This window comes from Stegodyphus dumicola, chromosome 10, assembly GCF_044657685.1.
Source record: "Stegodyphus dumicola isolate Sdum_Otavi_A_Nest chromosome 10, ASM4465768v1".
In the NCBI taxonomy this organism is placed as follows: Eukaryota; Metazoa; Arthropoda; class Arachnida; order Araneae; family Eresidae; genus Stegodyphus; species Stegodyphus dumicola.
Window position 1 is genome coordinate 14,819,807 of NC_140777.1, and position 24,758 is coordinate 14,844,564.

The window sequence follows — 24,758 nt, forward strand, 5'->3', positions numbered from 1 at the left end:
AATTTATACCCCAGTTTTACATCTGAAAAATCTGAAGGAAAAATGTGGCTTATATAGTATTTAAAGCCACTGCTGAATTTAGAATTAAACATTAAACATGAATCATCATGATATGAAGAGTTTCCTCACACTTCCTGATAGAATGAATTGCTTACAAATTTTTAGGCAAGTTATTTGTTCAGTTCTTCTTAAAAAAATTTTGTTTTTTGTATTTTTAGAACCATTTTCTTGGTACAAGATTTCAAGCCCATATCTTGCTTAATTAGAATTTTTTCATACCCAGTTATAACACATAGTTAACTAATGTACACTGCTGGCCATTAAAATTGCAGCACCAGGAAGGAATGATCTGATGAACGTCAAATCACATGAAAGGAAGAAGTTGGGATATGCAAATAATTAGTATTTCAGCACATTTAAATAATGCAGGAGGGAGAAACAACATCTGAAGCACTGCATAAAAGAAAAGTTGTGCAGTGGATTCCTCATTTGGAAAGGTTGGAGTTTGCTCATATCGTGTTATGTCTCAAAAAAGAAGAGGAAACATTTACCAGCAAGTGTTGAAATTTAAGAGAAGCAGAATCACTGCCTATCGAGAATATGGATTATCATTCAATGATATCATCGGGTTGCACTGGTCGACATCCAACCACTGTCATGTGAATATGGAATCAATGGGTTGCTGAGGGTCATACTGAATGGCATGCAGGATCTCAATGCCCTCCCATGACTAATGACCAAGAGAGCAGATATATTGTGACGTCAGCCCTACAAAACCATATGACCATACGGACCATTAGCCAGGAAATGGGCATGTTTGCAGCATGCACAATATCAGCATGAACAGTGCATCGACGTTTGCAGCAGCGTAGATCAGCATGATGACCATTACTTCATCTTCCTGGGACAATGCAGCATAGAGAGAGACATCTCTGATGTGGCAAATGATGAAGCTGGATACAGAAGTGGCACAGATGAGTCCCAGATCACTTTTCAGATGAGTCCCAGTTTTGCATGCAGTATTCTGATGACTGTGTATGTGTCTGGAGGCTCCTGCTTGTATTCAGTATCGGCATAGGGACTTTGTACCTGACGTGATGGTTTGGACAGCTATTGGGCACACAACATGCACATCTCTAGTTCGGATTGACAGTAATTTGAAAGCAGACTGGTATATTTCTGACATCGTATGTCGAGTGGTTCTGCCATATCTTCAAGGCCTGCCAAGTGCCGTCTTCCAACAAGATAATGCAAGGCCACATGTTGCATGTCATGTTCTGACCTTCCTCGACACACAGGGTATTTGATTGCTGCCCTGGCCTGCATGATCTCCAAATCTGTCACCCATTGAATACGTCTAGTCATAAGTTGCTGAGAGACTGGCCCGCCATTCGTTTCCAGCTAATACAGTTGATGAAGTGTGGCATAAGCTCGAAGCAGCATGGAATGCTTGAAGCAGCATGGAAGTGTGGCATAAGCTTGAAGCAGCAAGACTGGACTTGCCTGATTATGTCATCAAAGTCCAGTTTGACTCCATGCCTAACTGGGTAAGGGCTGTTTTAGTTGTTTCTACTAATTTTGCACCCTTCTACACCTCCAAACTGCTTATAAATTTAATCATTTTGTCTTCCTGCCACACTGTTTAAGTGCAATAAATATCTTTTTTTGCATTTGCTTTCCTTCATGGTGTTGCAATTTTAATGGCCAGCAGTGTATTTGTCTTGTTTTTATCAAATATGCATTTTAGATATGCAGCATAAGATAAAACAAGTACAGTAATTAATTTAGAAGACCACTTGTGCTTTTGCACCTGAGGATGATGATTCAGTAAAACCATCGAAACAAGTCCTGTAAAAATTTGAAAATATAACGCTGACTTTTGTTGTTTGACTTCTAAATTAATACTTGTTTGGCGTGTTATTGTATCTCAAGTACAGTAATCCCTAAATAATATAAATAATCTATTCCAAAAACACCTGTATAAGTTGAATTTCTAAATTTCTTCAGTGTATCTTTGTAAAAATCTAAAATATTTATCACACGTATGTATGGATATATCTACGCATAGTATTAGACAGTATTTTATACATGAAACATCATGCAGCATTGACTTGAATATAAATTGTGAAGACTCTCTTGCTGAAGAATATCTTGAAGGTCATGGTATGAAGTGGATGGAATGGCCAGCTCCATCTCCATACCTGAATCCAGTAAAGCATCTTCGGGACAACCTTGGGAGGCATGTTCTCCTCCAAGATCATTAGGTAATGTCTGGTCATTAACTTCCCATTTCATTTCACTAACCGACTACTTAATTAAGAGCATGGAATGTTACCATCACAATTTTCCTCAAGAAGTTGTGATATACTGCCTCTCCAAGACTGGATTTCTCAGCCAAGAGTGTTTTTTTTTTTTTTTTTTTTTTTTTTTGTTTTTGTTTTGTTTTGTTTTTGTAATTTGTGTTGAACATGATGAAACATTCTATATCATATAAAGAAATGTTTAGTGAACATGTCATCTAAATTTCTTGTTTCTATGTTTCTTCATTCTAAAATCAGACACAGAAGATGCTGTTCCTTAACTTTTGGAGGGTAGTGCAGAATGTGAAGAACATCGTGTTTCAGCAGAAAGTGCTTTTAAAAGTGGTATGAAACGAATGCAATCCCAAAAAACAGTTCAACAAAACGAACCTACTACTTCTACTCTAATTTCAAACACATCTGCAAGAAAAGTTAGTTGTATATTCTGTGATCATCCTCATCCAAACAAGAATTGTCAAAACCAGTCAACAAAGCGTTAAGATGACAGAAAATCCCAATTTACGAGACAGAAATGCTGCCTTGTTTGCCTTAAGCCTGGTCATATGGTAAAAAAAGTGTCACAAGAGCGTAAAATGTTTGATTTGCAGATGAAGGCATTATACATTAGTTTGTCCAGATTTACATTAAGATATTAATTCATCATCAAAGGACAAAGTAGCAGAAGAAGAGCAAAAATCTATAGAGACTCTGTTGACAAATCTTCCCTCAGAACAAGAAATTTATTTGAAAACAACCACAATCAGACTATGGCAGAGGGATCAGGAAATCTATGTGAGAGCGTTGATGAATGATGGATCACATCATTCTGATTTTGAAAAGAGCTTAGTTGCTGAGTTAAATCTTTCTCTTTCCAGAAGGGAAATGTTGTCTCAAGGACCATTTGGTGAAAGAATTTCTCTGGCTGCTGAGCACAGCAGATACGCAATAAGTACTAAAAAATTAGATCAAAGGTATTCTACTTCAATGTCTCTGCTCGATCAAGAGCAGATTTGCTTAACACTACGCATAATACATGATGAAACATTAATTGTAGAGCTCTCTTCTCGAGGTATAAAATTGACAAGATGCTGAAAAAGATATGGCATCTGTAAAAGTTCTTCTAGGAGCTGACATACTTGGAAGCATTCTGACCAGAAAAACTGAGGTACTTATACCAGAGTTTCAGTTGAAGAAGTGTAGAGACCTTACTAGGTTGGACAATTTTAGGACTATGCAAGAAAAAGCACGTGGTTTATGTGGTCCTGTTAAACCTCCAAAATAACGAGTTGCTGAAGATATGTTATTTAGAAGCTTTGGCCATTACAGGTCATGCAGAAAGAAAAAATAAGATCCTTCTTGAAGAAAAAACTTTCATCCATTTAAGGAAAACCTTAAGGATATGTGAAAATCAATGTTTTAAAGTTGTTTTGCAGAGTATATAACAAAGTCATAACTTTGCATGTTAATAAAATGCTTGTTAAACAAAAATAATTTTGAAGCCTATGATATTGTATTCCAACAGTGAGAATTAGGAGGCATCATAGAAACTGTTCACATGGAGCAGCTTTTGAAGCTTAGTCATTATCTTCCCTCACAGGCCTGTTACCAAGCCATCCAGTAGTACTAAAAAGGTTGCCTAATATTGACACTTCTTTAAAGCAATCTGGATATGCTTCCTTAAACTGAGTGTTTGAATGTTGAACCAAGTCCAATACGTCAGATACCATTACTATTGCTGAGATTCTGTTCAGGTACCTCAGGGATATTTGCTGACAAAAAAATGGACTTTTCTGCAAACAGGTTAAGGACTGAAGACAGACATATACTAAGGTTCTTGTGGTGGGAAGATGCGAAACACAACAAGCCTAAGATTTATAGACATTGGTGAGTGGTTTGGAGCATCTCTTCCAGACCTTACACACAGAAAACTTTGAAAATCTAAACGTAAACTGAAAGAAGGAATTCATGTTGACAATCTCGTCGCAAGTATTAATGATATAAAAGAACTCAAACAACTGAAATCTCTAGCTATACAAATAATGAATGATACGTCATTTGAACTGAGATGGGCTCATGCCAAAGTTTTCACCTCCACAACTGCCAACTCTTATATCCCACCATCAGAATTTTTAAAATATACAGCACTTCTTTATGAAAAAGACATTTATAAACAAAAATAAATCAAAAAGCATTGGATTTGCAGTTCATCAAACATTCGACAAAAGCTTTTACTAATGGAATCCAATCTTTGATCACAAATGATGATCAATAATAATTACATTAATAATATAAAATATTAAAATTAATGAAATTTTAAATTTGCTTATATATCACTGGCTTTTTTCCAACCCCTATTATTTTTGCAATTGACTAGCTAGATCATTTATCATCATGATTATTTTCTTTCTATCATGGTAATAATAGAGGTAAAACAACCATCATTTTGCAAACCAATTAAATTCTCAATTCCATGACAACATCTGAAATGATATTTATAATAAATTAATTATAATAATAATATATTAATAATAGTTATAATAATATTTAAATGCAAACTAATTATCTGATTTTTCCCCACCAATTTTAATGAAACACTGAACCCACTAAATTATACAGAAATTCTAACAATATATAAAAATGAAATTAATATTTGTTGAAAATATAAATGAGTTACCTTAATCCTCAAATCCTGAAATAGATTCATGATCTAAAACTTGAATCTTCATGCTATTTTCATCATTCAATTTTTCAATTTTAACCTAAAAACCATTAACCCCTTAACTGCCGCGGAAAACGCACAAGATTCATTTCCCAGTGCCATGGTTTTTCACACAGGCGCGTGTAGTTATGCGATGTATTAGGGGAAAAATAAATGCAAGTTTTACTTTCTAAAAACTGTTTATTTTCACAAAATAAAGTATAAAAGAAAAATTCAATGCAGAAAATTTAATGTTTTGAGTAAAAGTGTAATAAAAAGATGCAAGTATAATAAAAATTATGTTTTTATAAAAAAAAAATATCCCTAAAAATTGAGTTTCGATCAATTCATTTTTAGACTAGAAAGTGTAATATCAGGTTTCTTTGTTATACCTTGTGAAATCAGTATGCCTAAAAAAACATACATTTCTTCTGAACTGGTTGAATGCCACGATTTTGTTCTTGATTTTTCATTTGCAAGGTGTTGGTTCATATACTCATCTACAAAACGGTTAGTTTCAGTAACAATATGAAACCTGAACAGTTCATGAAAAAATAATTTAAAAAAGATAAATGGGTTTGAAACGTCCATTATATCTTTCTTTATTCCTGGAACCTACTACAAAAAGTAAGCGAAAACAGAGGACACAGAATAAAAAAAAAATACGTTTTACTCAAACAACATCAGCCAATACCGGGCAGTCATTACTTTCACGGCTTTAAACACATCCCTCTCTCCAGTTTCTCAACACACTTTTCTGAAATAGTATCCTCCTTCGCATACTTTGTCAAGGTCATAGTGGTGTTGCATTCCAAAGCTTAATGCATTTTTATTAATAAAATAAAAATGCAATTCTAATTTCAGTGGACTTGGATTACCAGTGTTACCTCTTGGTGATCCTAAATGGCCCCATTCAGTTTTGAAAAGTACTTAGCATTCTACATTTATCTGTGTTAACTCTTGAGATAATCCTCACCCATTTGCAATTCTTTGATTTAAATGGATTTGGGATAATTGTTAAAATCTTGAATTAGTAGTATAAAGCAATGAATTGAAATCAAATACTTTCGTCTAATTATACTGAGAAAATAAACCTCAAGATTTACAATATAATAATATATATACAATATAATAATATTTAATAATATACTTCATTTATTGAATTTCATTTGCATCTTTTAAATAAAAACCATACTTTCAACAACTGCATTCTTAAATTTGATTTGCATTAAATACAGATTTTTAATTTTGCTTTACATAAGAATATTTAGATTTTTCTTTGAGTCTTCTTAATATTCTTACATAAAGAATTCGGGAGATTTAAGAACCATTTAAAGAACAGATTCACTGAAAGCCAGGATTCATACAAATAAACTAAAGCTACTAACATACAATAATTTAAACTCGATTACAGTAATTTAAACCTTACTAGCAAACAAAGAAATGACATATTTTACCTAATAATATGAGTATGGAAGGGGATTCTGTGGGCTTATTTAAAAATACTGTGAACCATTGAACAGGATCAATCAGTATCCCATACCTGAAAAAGCACATTAAAAATGAATAATTCAGTAAAAGAAACAAATACTATAAACTAAATTATTTATAAAGTCAAATCTAAGCTTACTTAATAATGTTTTCTAAGGCAACACGGGCATTGGAAAGAACCTATAAAATAAATTAATATTACAAAACAACAAACAATTATAGTGTAATATTATCATGTACAGCAGGAAATTTTTTTCAGGGGGATCAATTCTGTCAAATGTGAAATCAGAATATCAGTAAAACATATTAATTATTACTTTATTAAAATAAATAACTTAAATTTCAAAAAATAACATCATTTATCACAAGAATATATCTTAAGTATATATATATTTAAGATATAAAAAATATGATAGATACTTTAAAAACAATTGGCGACATTAAAATTAACTATTCTAGATTTGGTGCTCGTAGCCTTAATTCATCTGGTCTTCCAAATTCAAGATCCTTCCATGCTACATACTTCGGTATAAATACCGCTCGCAAGAAATTACGTTATTCTTTTCCCTAGTTTTTACCTTACTAACATCTATGTGCTGCTTCGCTTCTCAAATGCTTACGTCTTACTTTTAAAATCAGTGTACATAAAAACTATCTTATTGAAATATAACTGGATAAATCCCTTGTCTACAAAAATGATCAAGTGTGAATTATAATAAAATAAAATTATGTTTTGAATTGACTACATTAGGTCTAAGTACATAGACTTAGGCTGCAGTGCATCAAAATATATATATATATGCGCACATGTGATGATTTAATGCATGGGAAGAATCCAATATTTTAATTTAACAGCTTGCAGTTGTCATGGCCAGGGATGGATATTTACACATATATGTAATGAAACTGTGGTTTGATGACACAACATGAATGATTTGATTGACAATGCAGCACAAACTTTGCAAAGTTATAATTTTGAGTTACATATTTTATATATTACATACCTAGAAATGTTCTGGCTAAGGAAGATTAGAATTCTATTTAAAGACAAGCCTTAAAAAATTAAATCTATTCTTAATGAAATTATGTACAAATCAGTATTAGATTCAGAAGTGTTTCTAAATATTTCCCTATAGTTCTGTTCTGAACATGAGGAAACAATTCCACTCTTATTCTAAATACAGAAACTAGTATCTTGCTAATACATATTTTGGTACTTTCTATAATCCACATTTCTACTGAAATGTCACAAACTTATTGACAACTTCAGAAAGCATTCATGAACTCACTGTCAACTAATTTTTCACCATGCTAATGCATGAAAGGCAACAGCCATTTTCAAAATTACAGCTCACTAAGAATTCCACATAAAAGCAGTCAATCAATAAAATTTTACAATTTAAAAGTAAGAAACATTGGTAATAAAACATTTACCAAGAAATCTCTTTATATACATTGTTACGAAATGCACAGGTGCGGTAAGATTGCTTTCCCGCAAAGTAGTTTTAGGGTTGCCACATTTGGCAACAAAGTTGGTGATATGCCATGGACGGATGAAGAACATTCTGGAACAAATTCTTACCGGTCTAGCACAGAATGTCCTCAGACACAAGCCAAAAGCTATATAAAGCATGCTGGTCAGCAGTCAGTTAGAGAGTGCCTCATCTAACGAGCTGATAGTCAGTCATTGAGCAAGTGCCAAGTGGGTCATCGAGTGCACCAAAGGAGTCTCTTACAGTATTGCGGTTAGTGCATCGTCGAGAGAGCATGTTGGGCTCCGGGAATGACTGAACCGAAGAGTCGGGAGCTGTGCTCTGTGTGTCGAGTGCATCATGAGTTGTAGTGTGGAGAGTCTCGAGAGTATGTGGAGTTCCAAGAAAGATTAAGCAGAGTCGGGAGCTGTACTCCGGTGCTTTGCAGTGAAGCTGTCTCCACTGTGATAGCCTGATAAACTGTGTCGCTGATTGTTCCAGCAAGTATATAGTAGATCTTCGATGACTGTAAAAAGTGACTTTGGAGCTGTCCTGATTAATATTGGCTAAATAAAGTGTGTTTCAATACTTCAGCAAGTGCCGTCGTTATTCGCTCCAAATCCGCATGAACGCCGCACTTACAAACGTAAAGAAGAAGAACATAAGAACTGGTGTCAGAAGTGGGGTTTGCGAGTGAATGCCAGTGGCCCGCCTGCAGAGGAAGGCCATGGCGGAGAAAATGAAGACTTTGACGGACTTCTTAGCCGGAGTAAAAGCCGGATATGAAGAGATGAAGGCTGAAATGAAAGATGGACTGGCTGAGATAAAAGCCGGATATGATACGCTGAAAGCTGGATAGCAAGTGATAAAAGCTAGATATCAAAAGATGACAGCTGAGATCAAAACCGGACTGGAAGAGAAGAAAGCCCGATGAGAAGAAATAAATGTCGTCCAAGAAAAGGTGCAAGAGCAACTTTAACAGGTGAAAATGGAGCTTACAGAAGAAACTGGAGACATAGATGATATGGAAATGGTATCTGAAGAATCAAAGGATGAAGAAATGATGGAAGTAGCTAATGAACTGTCTGAGGAAGATCAAGAAATGAAAGACAAAACAACTAACGGAATTAAAGAAAAAGAATGAAAACATGAAGAAACAAAAGACGGGAAAGAAGCTTTTGATTCTCAAGTACCTGAAGTGGAAGAAAGTGAAAATGCGACTGTTCAGTTCGTCGAAACTGATAGTGAAATTACAAAGTTGCATGCAGCAGGTGTTGAACCATTTGAAAGTGCATGTGATGCAGAGATGGGAGAAGTTAATGTGCAGCTTAAGCAGTGAGCTCCAGTACTGCAAGAAAATTCACCCACTTCGTAAACTGGGTATGTGCCTCAAATTGCAGGTTTTGCAGACAAGGATTTTATTCTAAACCTGGATACTTCTGCTTGTAAAGGATCGGACTCTATTTGTGAACCTGGTGCAAGCATCGAAATTGACTTTCAGAAAATAGAGGTGAATAAGCATGTACCATCTGCTAAAAATACCGAGGTAAACTGTATGCATGCTACAAATGAACTACAGAGTGGTGAACGAACTGTTTTAGATCTCTTCCTGTGGATGAAAAGTCTGAAAGAACTGAATCTTCAGACTGTGATGTGCAAAAGAGAAATACATCTGAGAACTGCAGTGGGAAAGTATTTGACCCGGGTATAACTTAATGAAAATGCTGAGATTGAAATTCCTTCAGAACTTTAATTTGTATTATTTGAAATTGTGATGTGTTTAATTTGTGTATATAACTTGTACATAGTTTAAATATCTGATTCTTTAGTTATGTTATTTATTTACACCTTATGTTTGTTTCATTACATTTTGTTTGTATCGAATTAGGCTTCTGACCAAGGGTTGTACTGCCCAGGACGTGCAATCCTTGAGAGGGGGCAGCGTTACGAAATGTACAGGCGCGGTACGATGGCTTCCCCGCAAAGCAGTTTTAGAGTTGCCATAAAATGGAAAGGTAAGCAGGGTTGCTACATATGGTGAAAAATTTCCCATTTGGCAAAGTTGGCGATATGCCACGGACGGATGGAGAACCTTCTGGAACGAATCCTTACCAGTTTAGCCCAGAATGTTCTCAAACAAGTGCTTCGTCTAACGAGCTGATAATCAGTCATTGAGCGAGTTCTGAGTGGGTCGTCGAGTGCACCAAAGAAGTCTCTTAGAGTATTGCGGTTAGTGCATCATTGAGAGAGCATGTTGAGCTCCGGGAACGACTGAATCGAAGAGCTGAAAGCTGTGCTCTGTGTGTCATTGAGTGCATCGCGAGTTGTAGCGTGGAGAGCCTCGAGAGTACGTGGAATTCCGAGAAAGACCAAGCAGAGTCGGGAGCTGTACTGTGGTGCTTTGCAATGAAGCTGTCTCCACTGTGATAGCCTGATAACCTGAAGGCTGTGTTGCTGGTTGTTCCAGCGAGTGTATAGTAGATCTTTGATGAATTAAAAGTGAAAATGTAACAATATATATATATTGTTACATTTTCACTTTTAATATATATATATATATATATATATACTTATACTCTCCCCATAGGCAAACTGATCTGTTTTTGCTAAAAAAAATCACTGAATTGCACAAATTTGGCATCATGCAACTGTGGAACCTTACACAATAGCCAAATCAGATGTGTTACATACATACTTGGGCTGCCACATAAATACTTTTCAGTGACATCGTGGGTTTCACCATAACTATTTTGGCAACATACTGCTTTGCCTTTTGAATACATTTTCTGAACTTTTTGGTGGGGTCCTATATTTTTGGTGGTATCTAGGAAGTGTCTAAATTTTTTTATTTAATTAATCCTATTTCTGTATCAAATTTTAATTTTATTCATGCGAAGACAAAACTAAAGTTAAAGCAGATACAGTACAAAGTCTTTAATCTGGACTCATTGGGACTTCGGCGATTCCAGATTAAGAGTTTTTCCGGATTATAGATCATCAATTGGAATCTGGTAAGATGGCATGCAGAAATTATAAAATTAAAAATATGAAAGCATAATTTATGAAATAAAGTGCAATTATGATCTAAAGAGTATCAAAATTTACCAAAAAAAAGCTTAATATTTGTTTACTTTATTAAACATTTCTTTCAACGTGCGCATGCATAAAGCATATATTACGCATAGTCGAAATTAGAAAATTGCAACCTGAAAATTATTCGATGTGTATTTGTGATGTTTATAATGATGAGGAATTTGATTTAAATCATATCAAAGACGGAGTACATCGAGATGAAATACTACATTTAGTAAGGAATTATAAGCCGAATAAAATAAAAACATCTGCTCTGAAGATGAGGATAGTGCTGAAATTTATAGTGGATCCGCCCCCCCCCCCCTGCACAGCAGCGTGAAATTGATAAACAGATTTTGGAATGGTTCGAGAAACAAAGGATAAGCCTTTATCCATTTTTTGCAGCAATTCCACTTTTTGTTTGATGGACATCGAAACATGCTTTCGCTTTGTAGATCCTTTGGCAGTTCCAGAATCGGAAACTCTTTTTGTCATAATCGAAAGTTCAAGCTTACTTTTTATAAAATTGCTCTAACAGTCTGCAAAAAATAATAAGCCAGATCCAATTAGAAGATTAAGGAACAATGCAATCTGCAACATTAACTGAAATAGATAATTAGATAATTTTAGCCTAGCTTATACCGTCCGCTATACATTAAACGCGCATGCATCAATGTATTATGCACATGCATAAACGCATATGTGCATGCGTAAAGCACATGCATTAACGCATTATGCATTTACACATGCGCAGAATGTTTGTAGCTTTGAGGTTCGGATTATAGATCATTTTGGATTATGGACGTCCGGATTAAAGACTTTATATTGTATATAGTTATAACTATGAACCACATATTTTAACAATGCACATGGAGGAGGAGTGGAAAATTTAATTAAAGTATGTTTAAAACAATTCTTGAAAGGCAAACTAATAAAATAAAAAATAACTTTAGAATACTCTAAGAATTTAGAGAAAATGGAAACTTACCAATAACACGATACATAGATTCAGAACACCTCTGTAATTTGTATATCCACTTGAGGAACTAAGTAAGGAGTCCCTCTGCTTGTGAATACTAAACAAAATAATATGCAGTTATATAAATAAGTATAGAACCAAAACGTAAAAATGCAATAGACTATTATTTTGAAAACAGTAAATTTTTAAATCATAGATGCATTACTTTAACATAAAACATGAGGAACGATTTCAATAAAATTTAAACAAGTTTTTAAAGTAAAAACAAATGGGGTACTTTTCCGCTATGTACATGTCATGCATTTTGGCAGCTGTGAAAGAGAAGCCGAACAGACACTCAGACTCGATGATAGTGCTGTCTGGGGACTAAACCATTTGTGTGTATGTGTGCATTTAATTTAATACATAAAAATTCAGCCCAAATGCATAGGTGCTTAACAGAAAAATACCCAAAACAGATTTACTAGGGCCACACATGCATGTGCATACACACATATACATATATATATGTAGCATTGTACTTTTGGTGGAACATGAAAACAATTCATGTTCTAGCGTTGCGTAGATAACTGGATATTATGGTGTAGTGAATGATCGGATGGAATTTTAGAAGCATGACCAGCTTGATAGTTAAACATCATTTACCCCTGAATGACAAATTTCTTAACACATAACTGTTAAAAGATTAGAAAGGCTAAACGTTCCCCATAATTTTAAATAAGCAATTATATTTTAAATAATGGTGAAGAGCTAGCAGAGGCCGAGCAACATACTGGCTGCAGGCAGGAGAAGAGACAAAAGAGAGAAAAACTGCACAGATAGGTGCAAAAACTATTCTAATCTATGATTGGTTAATTTTAGTTTTAGTTACATTTTTCAAGCAGCATTATGTAACATAGAAAGATCTCGAATTTGGGAGAACAGATGAATTTAGGGGGAGAGCACCAAATCTAGAATAGTTAATTTTGAAGTCGCCAATTATTCTTAAAGCAGCCATCATAGTTTATTAAGCCTTATATATATGAATGTATGTATGTATGTGTAAAATAGATGTGTAATTCAGTAAAATCTTGACTATCCAGAAAGCATTTTTTCAGTTTAAAAAATCCTGCATAGTCAGGAGGAATACCAGTTTCAACAAACATTTCAGCTATGAACACTCTCCAGTGACAGGAGAAAGGGAATATTGTTTCTGGGCAAGTTTCTTTAAGCCTCATGCATTATTACATCTGCTAACCTTACAAGCAGCAATTGAAACAACAGTATGAAAGGATGAGATTCAAATTACCGGGAAGGAGAAATGAAGATACCTTATTACATATAGTAATGTATGTAATATACAATATTACAGAAATTATTCATAAAAAAATCAATATTAAATACAATATTACAGAAATTATTCCCAATGTCATTTCCACACATTTCTGGTATTAGTTCGATACTTTTTTATCTATATATATTGTTGCATTCTACGGGCTCATGGAATTGGAGTAACTGATGATAATACTTAAAGAACAAAAAGACAATTTATTTGACAGTGTTACACAAGGGAGTTCAAAAAACACTTTTACAGACATCGAAAAACTACGATAAACACACTGATGCAATTAGCAACACATCCTTTATGATACAACGGTGAAGAGAGCTTCACAACAAATCACTGAAGTACAGCTCCCAACTCGGTTCGGTCCTGTCAACCTAATTTCTGAACACAACATACCACTACACTACTGAATTCAAGATACTCCTTGCTCCGTGTATAAGCAGAGTATATATAACTTTTAACCTACCATCCAAGAAGAAGGAAAACTGCTAAGAATTTGTTTTAAAATGTTCTTGCTCCATCTATAGCATATCACCAATTTTGCCACCAAATGGGCGATTTCGTGCCAAATCTGGCAACCCTAACATCACTTTGCAAAGGAAACTATTTTACCATAGCTGGGCTCCCTCTCTGTTCTAAAAATCATAATAACTTCTCTGGGTTGCATCATTTCTAGATCATTCCATTTTGCATGGCATGCACAGTGCTGATGACATAATAATTGGGAACTAAAACTTTAACCCAAACCAAAACTTTTCTCGTCATGTGCTTCCATATCGGATAACTCCACACTTCAGCTTTGCTCTTTACCCTGCTAAGGTGTAATTTCGCTGTCTTGTTTAATACTGCAGTTATATAAAAAATGTAAATGTTCTGTGAATAGACACAACTAGAGTGCCAAGTGTTTACAGCCACAAAAGTTAGTTGCAAATAAAAATGGAATTAAAACTGCCTTGACTGCCAAGTTTCTTAGATATTACCAAGTCAATATATTGTTATGTTTTTCCTTCTTCTTTTTTACATTTGTATAGGGTTCGTGCAGATTTGGAGTGAATAATGAGAACAGCACTCGATGAAGTATCAAAACACAATTTATTAGCCAGTATTACTCAAGACAGCTCCAAAAGCACATTTACAGTCATCGAAGAACTCCTATAAACACGCTGAAACAATCAGTGACACAATCTTCAGGCAATCAGGCTATAACGGTGAAGACAGCTTCACTGCAAAGCACCAGAGTACAGCTTCCGACTCCGTTCGGACGTTCTCAGAACTCCACGTACTCTCGAGACTCTCCACACTACAACTCACGATGCACTTAACGATACACTAGAGTACAGCTTCTGACTCCTCGGTTCAGTCATTCCCAGAGCTCGACATGCTCTCTCAACGATGCCGTAACCGCGATACACTAAGAGACTCTTACGGTGCATTCGACAACTAACTCGACAATAGGCACTCACTGACTAACAACTCGATGGACTCCGCAGGGACTAACTCTCCGCATACCAGCAGGGTTTATATAGCTTTTGGCTTGTGTTTGAGAACATTCTGGGCTAAACCGGTAAGAAATCGTTCCAGAAGTTTCTCCATTCATCTATGGCCACCAAATGGGCATTTCTCGCCAAATGTCCCAAACCTGCCTTCCCCTGCCATTTTCTGGCAACCTTAAACCTGCTTTGCAGGGAATCTATCTTAGCACACCTGGACATTTTATAAAAATATTAGCAGCATACTACGCAATCAAAAATCTTTCTCTTTAGTATGGATCTACATTCTATCAATATCTGAGTATTACGCATCAACACTGCTCCGTCGTTTCCTTGCTATTATTTCATATATATATATATATATATATTTCGGTTTGAATTAATTAAAAACAGTATCATAGTCAACTTAAAATAGAACTTTGAACACATCATAGTTAACACTCTAACTGGCTCGGCCACGATATACATGGCCTGAAAAATTTTTTTGATATCTATAAGAACATATGTATACATGCATATTAAAATATATCAAAGAAATTAAGCCAATATATTAAAAGTACACAAATCCAGGTATAAAATACCAGGAGAATTTTTACATTAATATTAGGAAAATAATGTTTTCTCCTGGTAGTTTTGGGAAATTTGAGTTTTCATGAAAATCCTGGCCAGTCAGAGGGTTAATTAAATAAGGAAAAGATGTATCAATTTTTTATTCTGCATAGAAGCTGTAATGATGATCTTATTGAATGAATACCATTCTTACTGCTTGATATTACAGGTAGCAAAAAAGCAATATTGAAAATATGAATAAATACTGCAACTTCCTTTTTCATTGTTAAATTCTGGTACTCCCTTATTACAGTGACCCCTTACCTTATTTAGTGACTTTAAGATTGCATTAAAATGCATAGCTATGATTTCACAAGGTCATGAAGCACAAACGTAATGTAATTATGCAAATGATAGCAGCATCTAGGGACGAAAGCCTCATCTGCAAGTACAGTTCATTGTGTAAGTAATTTAATGCATTTCATTGTGTGTTTACAGTTAATGAACTTGCCAAAATGCACGGCAGATACATAACGGAAAAGTACCTCGAAAATGCTATTACACACATGCTGTTTCTTAAGATTATTTTGGATTTTGGCTAATCTTTGGAATATGGTAACAGGTAGTTTGGCAATATTTTGCTAAGGCGATAAATATTACTAGCTAGGACTTTAGCAGTGTACATGGATAAAGTCAAGAGTGTACACAATGCCATTTCTGTGCAATTCTGAGATTTTTTTTAAGTGAAAATAGTTCGACGTGCATATGGATACCGTGTATGTGCAATTCTTAAAAACGCAGCAAGCAGTTTGCGATTCTGCACTTTCTCCCAATTTTGCACCTAATCTTCGTCATGATTAAGCACTTTTGTTCCATAAAAGTTCTAGCATAAGTGTAATTCGGCTAGGAGACTGTTGGAAAAAAATGTTGAGTAAAAAACAAAAAAAAAAAATGGCTGATCTTTGGAATATGGTAACAGGTAGTTTGGCGACATTTTGGAGGCGATAAAGGTTACTACCTAGGACTTTGGAAATAATGTGAGAAGTACTCTTCCGATTACGCATTATTTTGTGTGAGGGAAATGAGAGATCATGAGATATGTCATGTGACATTAATGGACGAATCACTGTTCTTTAATCGAAAAAGGGGGTATATTTGTAAAAATATCTGCTGTACTTTATAGCAGTAGTTTCATTTTATGTTCTGTGAAACAGTGTTGTTTAATATTTGGATCGCATGGCCGTATATAAAGTAAATCCGAAATTTTGATTGTGTTTATGTGTAATTCAAAAGAATTGCTTAATTGCGGATAAGTATGAATGTCCGATATGTGGGAATGAAATGACATTGTGTGAAAGGAAGGATATTACAGATAGTTTAAATGGCAGTGCAAGAAACCTGGTGAAAATGGACATTTTGTGATCCGCCATGCACTCAAGATTCTGTAGAAGATTAGGTAAGTTAGTATTTTTAATTATTTGAGGATATTATTTTTATGCATTGTTCTAAATGTAAGGAGTAAATAAATTAATATGGTATTATTGGAAAATTGTTATTAGCAATAATTTAGTTTAAAGTAATTATGATTGTAAGCTAATTTTTATTAATTTAATGTATGTGCTTATTTATATTTTAAGTAGTGTTTTTTAATTTAATTATATTTTAATTTATTTATATTTTAATTTAATGATCGTGATTTTGAGAATTATATGTTTGTAGTATTTTGGAATACGTTTGAGTAGAAGTAAATGTGCATGGAAAGAATTTAAGTATTTTACACTAAGTATTTGTAATCATTTTTAATGTTTTGTTATAAATTCATTGGTGACGTTTATAATAGATAATTTAGAGGTAAAAGTTTTTGGATATTTTATTTATTTTATACGTGCAAATGTCCATCCTTGGAAAGGGTATATACTTTTTCGTGATCAGGTAATTTCATGTATGTCCTTTTTAACGAATTTAAAGATTCACAAAATTTTCATGCATTTTCATGAAATTTTTCTAATTTATGAGAAAAAAGCAGTGTACATGGATATAGTGAAGAGTGTGCGCAATGCCATTTTCGTGCAATTCTGGGATGTTTTTCTAAGTAAAAATAAGTCGACGTGTACATGGTTTAATGATATTTTAATTAAATGAAACTTAAGTTTTTGGATATTTTATTTATTTTATACGTGGAAATGTTCATCTTTGGAAAGGGTATATTCTTTTTCGCGATCAGGTAATTTCATATATGTTCTTTTTACCGGATTTACAGATCCACAAAATTTTCATGCATTTTCGTGAAATTTTTCTAATTTATGAGAAAAAAGCAGTGTACATGGATATAGTGAAGAGTGTGCGTAATGCCATTTTTGTACAATTCTGGGATGTTTTTTTAAGTAAAAATAAGTCAACGTGTACATGGTTTAGTAATACAGTCAAAAGTCGTTAATTCGGACACCCATAATCCGGATCTCAAAGCTAAAAACTTTCTGTGCATGCGTCGCATTGACACATGCGCATAGGCGTTTACGCGTGCGCGTAAGTCTTCTTACAACTGCGCATTTGTGTGTGCGCAAGCGCAGAATACGTTTTCGCGTGCGCGTTTTATGTATAACGAACGGTATAAGCTAAAATTATCTAATTATCTAGTTCAGTTAATGTTGATGATTATGTTGTTCCTTAATTTTCGAATTGGATCCGGCTTATTATTTTTTTGCAGACTGTAAGAGCAATACTATAAAAGTAAACTTGAACTTTCGATTATGTCAAATAGAATTTCCGAATCTGGAGCTCGCAAAGGATCGTACAAAACGAAAGTATGTTTCGATGTCCATCAAACAAAAAGTGGAATTGCTGCAAAAAATGGATAAAGACATGAAGAATGTGACAAAGAGGTTAGTGAAAACGAAAAAATTTCGATTGACAAGTTAGTCGGTATTCTCGGCACAGCAATTAACGGGACTTGAACAGCGGAACTTTGTAACTGAACAGAAAATTATGTCTGTTTATAAAGAGAAAGTATTATCACATAAAATGAAGCAACTTAAACAACTTACATTGAAAGAAATGTTTAATAAAGTAAACAAATAAATATTAAGCTTTTTTTTGTAAATTTTGATACCCTCTTTAGATCATAATTGTTCTTTATTTCATAAATTACGGTTTCATATTTTTAATTTTAGAATTTCTGCATGACATCTTACGCGATTTAAACTGATGATCTATAATCCGGAATCGCCGAAGTCCGGACAAGTCCGGATTAACGACTTTTGACTGTATTTTAATTAAATGATAGTTATTTTGTGAATTTTATGTTTGTAGGAATTTGGTATACGTTTCAGTTGAAGTAAACGTGCATGGAAATAATTTAAATTTTTGACACTAAGTATTTGTAACCATTTTTAATGTTTGCGGTATGAATTCGTTGGTGACGTTTATAATATAATTGATAATTTAGAGGTAAAAGTTTTTGGATATTTTATTTATTTTATACGTGGAAATGTTCATCCTTGGAAAGGGTATATAATTTTCGCGATCATGTAATTTCATATACAGTCAAAAGTCGTTAATTCGGACACCCATAATCCAGACCTCAAAGCTACAAACTTTCTGTGCATGCGTCACGTTGACGCATGCGCGTAAGACCTTTAAGGCTACGAATATGTTTGTCTGCGTGCACAAAATACATTTACGAGTGCACGTTTAATGTATAATGGACGGTTTAAGCTAAGCTAAAATTATCTAATTATCTATTTCAGTTAATGTTGCAGATTGCGTTGTTCCTTAATCTTCGAATTGGATCCGGCTTATTATTTTTTGCAAACTGTTAGAGCAGTTTTATAAAAGTAAGCTTGAACTTTCGATTATGTGAAATAGAATTTCTGATATATATTTACTAATATGTAAAGGATTTACAAAGCGAAAGTATATTTCGAAGTTCATTAAACAAAAAGTGGAATTGCTGCAAAAAATGGATAAAGGCATATCCTTTGTTTATCTAAACTTTAACTTTTGTTTATCTAAACTTTGTTTATCTTTAACGCCCCAACGGGCGCGCTATCAATTGGAAGTTGATCTGTCAGCACTATCCTTATCTTCAGGGCAGATGTTTTTATTTTATTTGGCTTATAATTCCTTACTAAATGTAGTATTTCATCTCGATGTACTCCGTCTTTGATATGATTTAAATCAAATTCCTCGTCATTATAATTCTTTTCCGATAGCGAAGAAAGTGACAGAAGTTATTGAAAACGAAAAAATTTCGATTGACAAATTAGTCGGTAGACACAGCAATTATAGGACTTAAACAGCGGAATTTTGTAACTGAACAAGAAATTATGTCTGTTTATAGAATTAAAGAGAATGTATTATCACGTAAAAAACGATGCAACTTAAACAAGTTACATTGAAAGAAATGTTTAATAAAGTAAACAAATAAATATTAAGCTTTTTTTGTAAATTTTGATACCCTTAACCCTTTGCGACACGCATATTTAAAATATATTTTAATCTTTAAAAAAATGCCTTATAATAAGTCAGATGGACTTACTTAAGTGCCTTTAAGGCTTGAAAAAAATTCTGAGCTTTTATTTTTTACGGTGGAAGGTGGGATACTGTTTGTCCCACCATGCAACTAGCACATGTCTTATAGCATATTGCTGTATAGCAGGAAAAAAAAATCATATGTGGAATGAATAAACAAAATAAAGCGTGCATTCTAAAATATTCATAATAAACACACTAAAATGCATTTTGTACTTATTGCATATATGCATGACTTGTAAAATTTTGCATATGCGCATTTTGCATATAGTATATATTTAATATTTTTAAATTTTAGGAACAAAAGAAAATATTTTCTTGAATATTATTTTAAGATTAAAATTTGATACTTGTACATATGATACTAAATAAAATATTAAAATTGGCACTTGATCCAAAAACATTTATATATGATTAAAATTAAAAAAAGTCATTTTTCATGAAACTTTGAAAAACATGTTGTTTCATTCTTTTGTAAGCATAGAGGTACTTCACATGTTTCACACATCCAAAATGTTTGTCGTTCTTCTTTCGATATGCTGCAATATGCACATCTTCTCCTGCTCGTTCTCTTTGGCGTTTTACTTACATTTTTTAGTCTCTTTTCTGGTTGTACGAACGGGTTTTTAGTTTTTATTTGAACTGGGGATTTCAGTTTTCTTTTCAGCTCTTTCTTGCCTGCAAGTGCCATTAGACCTTCTGTAACTGAGAGAAGAAAATCTTTCATTGTTTTTACATCATGATCAGGTTCGCGAACAAATTTGAATAAATGTGTTTACTATACTCGCATCTAAAAAGTAAAAAAAAAATCATGTGCCACCATTTCTTGCTTTTGCGGTCTATTTCATATAGTCCTTTCAGTTGATCAATCAATCGACATATCCCATATTCTTATTGTATGAAATAATGCTGTTTGGGCACAGTACTTTTTTTTTTTTTTTTTTTTTTTGTCTTTCCATCTCGTTCTTTTCTATTAATTTCTTTCATTTCAGTTGCCTTTTCCAAGCAAGACAGGATAGAAACAGATCTTTCATCCTTCCATTTTATGCAATAAATTGAATCATCGCTAACTGAAAAGTCTATATATTCTCTTGACATAAATTTGTCTTTTAAATTTTTGGGTAGATACTTCCGATCCATATTTACAGTGCCACATGCATAGATGGGTCTGTGTCTTTAAAAAGCGAAACAAATTATAACTACTTCCCTTTCTTCTTCAGCAATAACTTCAACCTCAGTTATTATATCCTGGATTTCAATTTCATCTGAAACAGAACTGACATCTGAAGCATTTGAGTCGCAATCGGATGGCAATTCAGCAAAAAGATTCAAAGCTTCCTGAGTTGTTAATTTTTTTCTAGACATTTTAGCACATCAGAGCATACAATGGATGTAAAGCGTGCGCAATCATGAAAAAAGTAGATGCAAAAAAGAAAAGAAAAAATAATCGTGAGTGCTGCCATCTATTGAGCGGAAATTCAAGTGTGTGGTGGGACAAATTTTAACCCACTTATTTCAACTGCAAAATTAATGTTATAAAATATTGAATCCAATTAAGATTTTTGAAAATAAAATACCTTTGAATATTAAAAAGAATCATACATATCATAAATTGTATACCGAAATTTTTAAAATATTGAAAAATGCGAGATACATGGATATCACTCTTGTGATCCTATTTTGAATATTTTTTGCTTATAAATTTAAGCCCTGGTATAGTAGTAACATCTACTGAGAAAAATAATAACTAAAATAGATTATTTTTAAAAGATTAGAAAATTTCTAACGGAAATTGCTAACTGAGAAAATAAATATTAATTAGGTGGGACATATATTGACCCACCATGCCGCAAAGGGTTAAATCATAATTCACCTTTATTTCATAAATTATGGTTTCATATTTTTAATTTTATAATTTCTGCATGCCATCTTACCAGATTTAAACTGATGATCTATAATCCGGAATAATCGATAATCCGGAATCACCGAAGTCCCGACGAGTCCCGATTAACGACTTTTGACTGTATGTGCTTTTTACCGAGTTTAAAGATTCACAGAATTGTTTTGCATTTTCGTGCAAATTTTTGTAATTTATGAGAAAATAGCAGTGTAGATGGATAAAGTTAAGAGTGTGTGCAATACCATTTTTGTGCAATTCTGGGATTTTTTTTTAAGTAAAAATAAGACGACGTGTAAATGGTTTATGTGTATGTGCTATTCTGAAAAACGCGCAAGGAGTTTGCGATTGTGCACTTTTTCCCAATTTTGCAGTTAATATTTGTCATGATTAAGCAGTTTTGTTACATAAAATTTCTAGCATAAGTGTAATTCGGCTAGTAGATTGTTGGAAAAAGTGTTGAGTAAATAAAAAGAAAAGAAACATGTCTTTACTTCGTGAAGACAAAAAGGCGGTGGGAAAAAAAAAAAAAATAGAGGGTTGCTGTAGCAGAGTTGGTCGCCAAATTTTCGCCAAAAAATCGCCAAGTTACCATAATCCAAAGATCAACCACAAGAACATATGACAACAGCAAAAATTTTAACATTATGCTAATATAAGAACATGTGGCCAGATTTTGGCAAGATAGCTCAGCTGATTAGAAATTCAATCTCAGGGCTGCTATAATAAGAAAGAACCTAACTATGAATGATTCATTACAAAAGATCCAGCTTCAGTTAAGATTTATTTAGGATATTAGAGATAAGAGGAACTATATACCGACCAATATACTCAACCAATAATATTCTTATGAATGAAAATGAACACAGTATTTTCCATGCTTCAGTATCTAATTTAAAAAAAAAAGAAAGGAAGGAAGGGAAAAAGAAAGAGGGAGATTACTACTAGTTATCAAGTATTTCATATTGATGACAACAGTTTTAATTTTACATTACAGAATACAAACTTAGAAATAGTGCATTCTAAAAATTGCTTTGCACATTAAGTCTGGCATTTCTTCTCATGAATTCCTTTTGTTTAACTACATTGGGTGAATTCTTATTTTACCAAAGAACATGAATAACTTTTGATTGAAATTAAATTTTTAATGCAAGGATTTATACACTATGGTTTAGGAATATAAATATTATATGAAAATACATTTCAAAATATGCATCCATTATTTTCATCACAAAGAAACCAAAAACAAAATATAAAAATAATACATCACCTATCTGAAAGAAAGGAGGAACATAACAAAAACTCAGGGTGAATGTCAGACAATGAAATCAGTGCAGTTGCAATGGACAGCAAAGTTTTTAAAATTTACAGAAATAGCCAGCAGCAAAATTTAGGCATGGCAAAATTTTTAGAATTTGGTGGAGGCACTAGGCAACAGAAATTAGGACTAAATTTAGATTTAAATTTTTAGAATTTGGGAAAATGCATGGCAGCAGAATTTAGGACCCAAAGAGATTGCACCAAGCAGCAATAACCTAGTGCTGATCATGCAAAGACAACATCAAAAATTGTTCTGAAGCTTTATCACCACTACTTATGTATACCTTCAATGACAAATAATATGCTGTAATAAAAAAGGCAGCACTTTTTCTTCACATTATTCGATTATTTTTTAAATATTTTACAAAAAAAAAAAAATCCCTTTTCAAATTTTAAATTTTCTTTAATTAAATTCAATACAACTTTACGCTTTCTTACAACTCAAACTTGTTATTTTCAGCACAAAATAAACTCCTCGAACATTAAACACAAAAGAAAAATAACACATCTAATAATAATGAAAAAATTACACTTCAGAATTTCTGATAAAAAATCAACTTTAGAACAAGTTTTCGAGAAATATTAAATGTATTTCAACAGAATATGACGCAATATTTTGATAGATCTCTTTTCAAGGACGAAAAATTTTACGTTCCTTAAGAAAGAAAAACTTTAGTATGTTTTCTCGAAATAAATAATGCAATTCTCTGAAATTAATGCCAATTTACAGTTGAATATTGCCTAATTTTGAAAAATACAGCTATCACTTGCACATACAATTGCAGAGAGTTGCACAAGATGAAACATGAACTTTAGACGAAATATGAATAAACGAAATATGAAAGAAATTATAATCTAACGGAAATATTATGTGTAATAAAATTAAGCCATAAAACATGACTTACGGTTTATCCGGCTGCACAGCACGAATTCTGTTTTCTTTCTGTGATACCCCTTCAACTTGTGTCACGCTTTTCGCTCGACGCATTCTTACTGTACTTTCTTCCCCTATACCCATTGCTAAAATAAAAATTAGATATTTGATATGTTGTTTAGGCTACATATATTTGCTAATAAATATTACGCTAATTTACAGTCTGCGCTTAGGGGAGGTTAAATTGCACGAGCACGGTCATGAAGTCTGCGTGATAAACAGATGTAAACAAACATTTGCCAACGCTAGGTTCACGTGAAACGCACCCCTTCCCTTTCTTTCATCATTAAAATGAAAAATCCTTTATTCGGGAAACAGCCGTTTAAATACACTTTTTAATGTTTTTGAGAATTACGCTATTTATTCAATGTAATATATATGCATTCATTTATAATCTATCAATCTACAAGATTCTATACAGAAATGCAGTGGTTTCTATGTTTCTAAAGTCTTGAAATAGAGGTCGTTTCGTGGCTTCCTTTTTCGTGACAGAAAGTTCCTTTCATAGTTTAACTCTTTGCTGTTTACGTTGAGAGATTAATTCTTTTATAAATACTGTCGCGTTTTATTTTTATAAGAATAAGAAATTTTAAAAAGCGAAATTAGCTCGCGTTACATTTCCTTCAGTTATACAGGTAATCTCTAAATCTAAAAATAATATATTAAAAATAAACTGAAGGCGAATAACTTATAAGTAGATAA

At 33.3% G+C, this 24,758-nt stretch overlaps 1 protein-coding gene across 2 annotated transcripts in view; it reads right to left on the reverse strand.

Moving 5' to 3' along the window:
- Nucleotides 1-24,468, reverse strand: part of mdy (diacylglycerol O-acyltransferase) — a 71,124-nt gene extending 46,656 nt beyond the window's left edge. The window contains exons 1-4 of one of the 2 annotated variants that reach the window (XM_035368309.2): nt 24,028-24,463; nt 12,022-12,109; nt 6,629-6,669; nt 6,456-6,541 (exon numbers count right to left, since the gene is read on the reverse strand). In XM_035368309.2, coding sequence (XP_035224200.1) covers nt 6,456-6,541; nt 6,629-6,669; nt 12,022-12,109; nt 24,028-24,140 — 328 coding nt within the window. In that variant the 5' untranslated portion in view covers nt 24,141-24,463. Of the gene's footprint in view, nt 1-6,455; nt 6,542-6,628; nt 6,670-12,021; nt 12,110-24,027 lie in introns of both variants that reach the window. The other variant, XM_085824628.1, reaches the window with a different exon arrangement.
- Between the last annotated feature and the right edge of the window lie 290 nt (nt 24,469-24,758).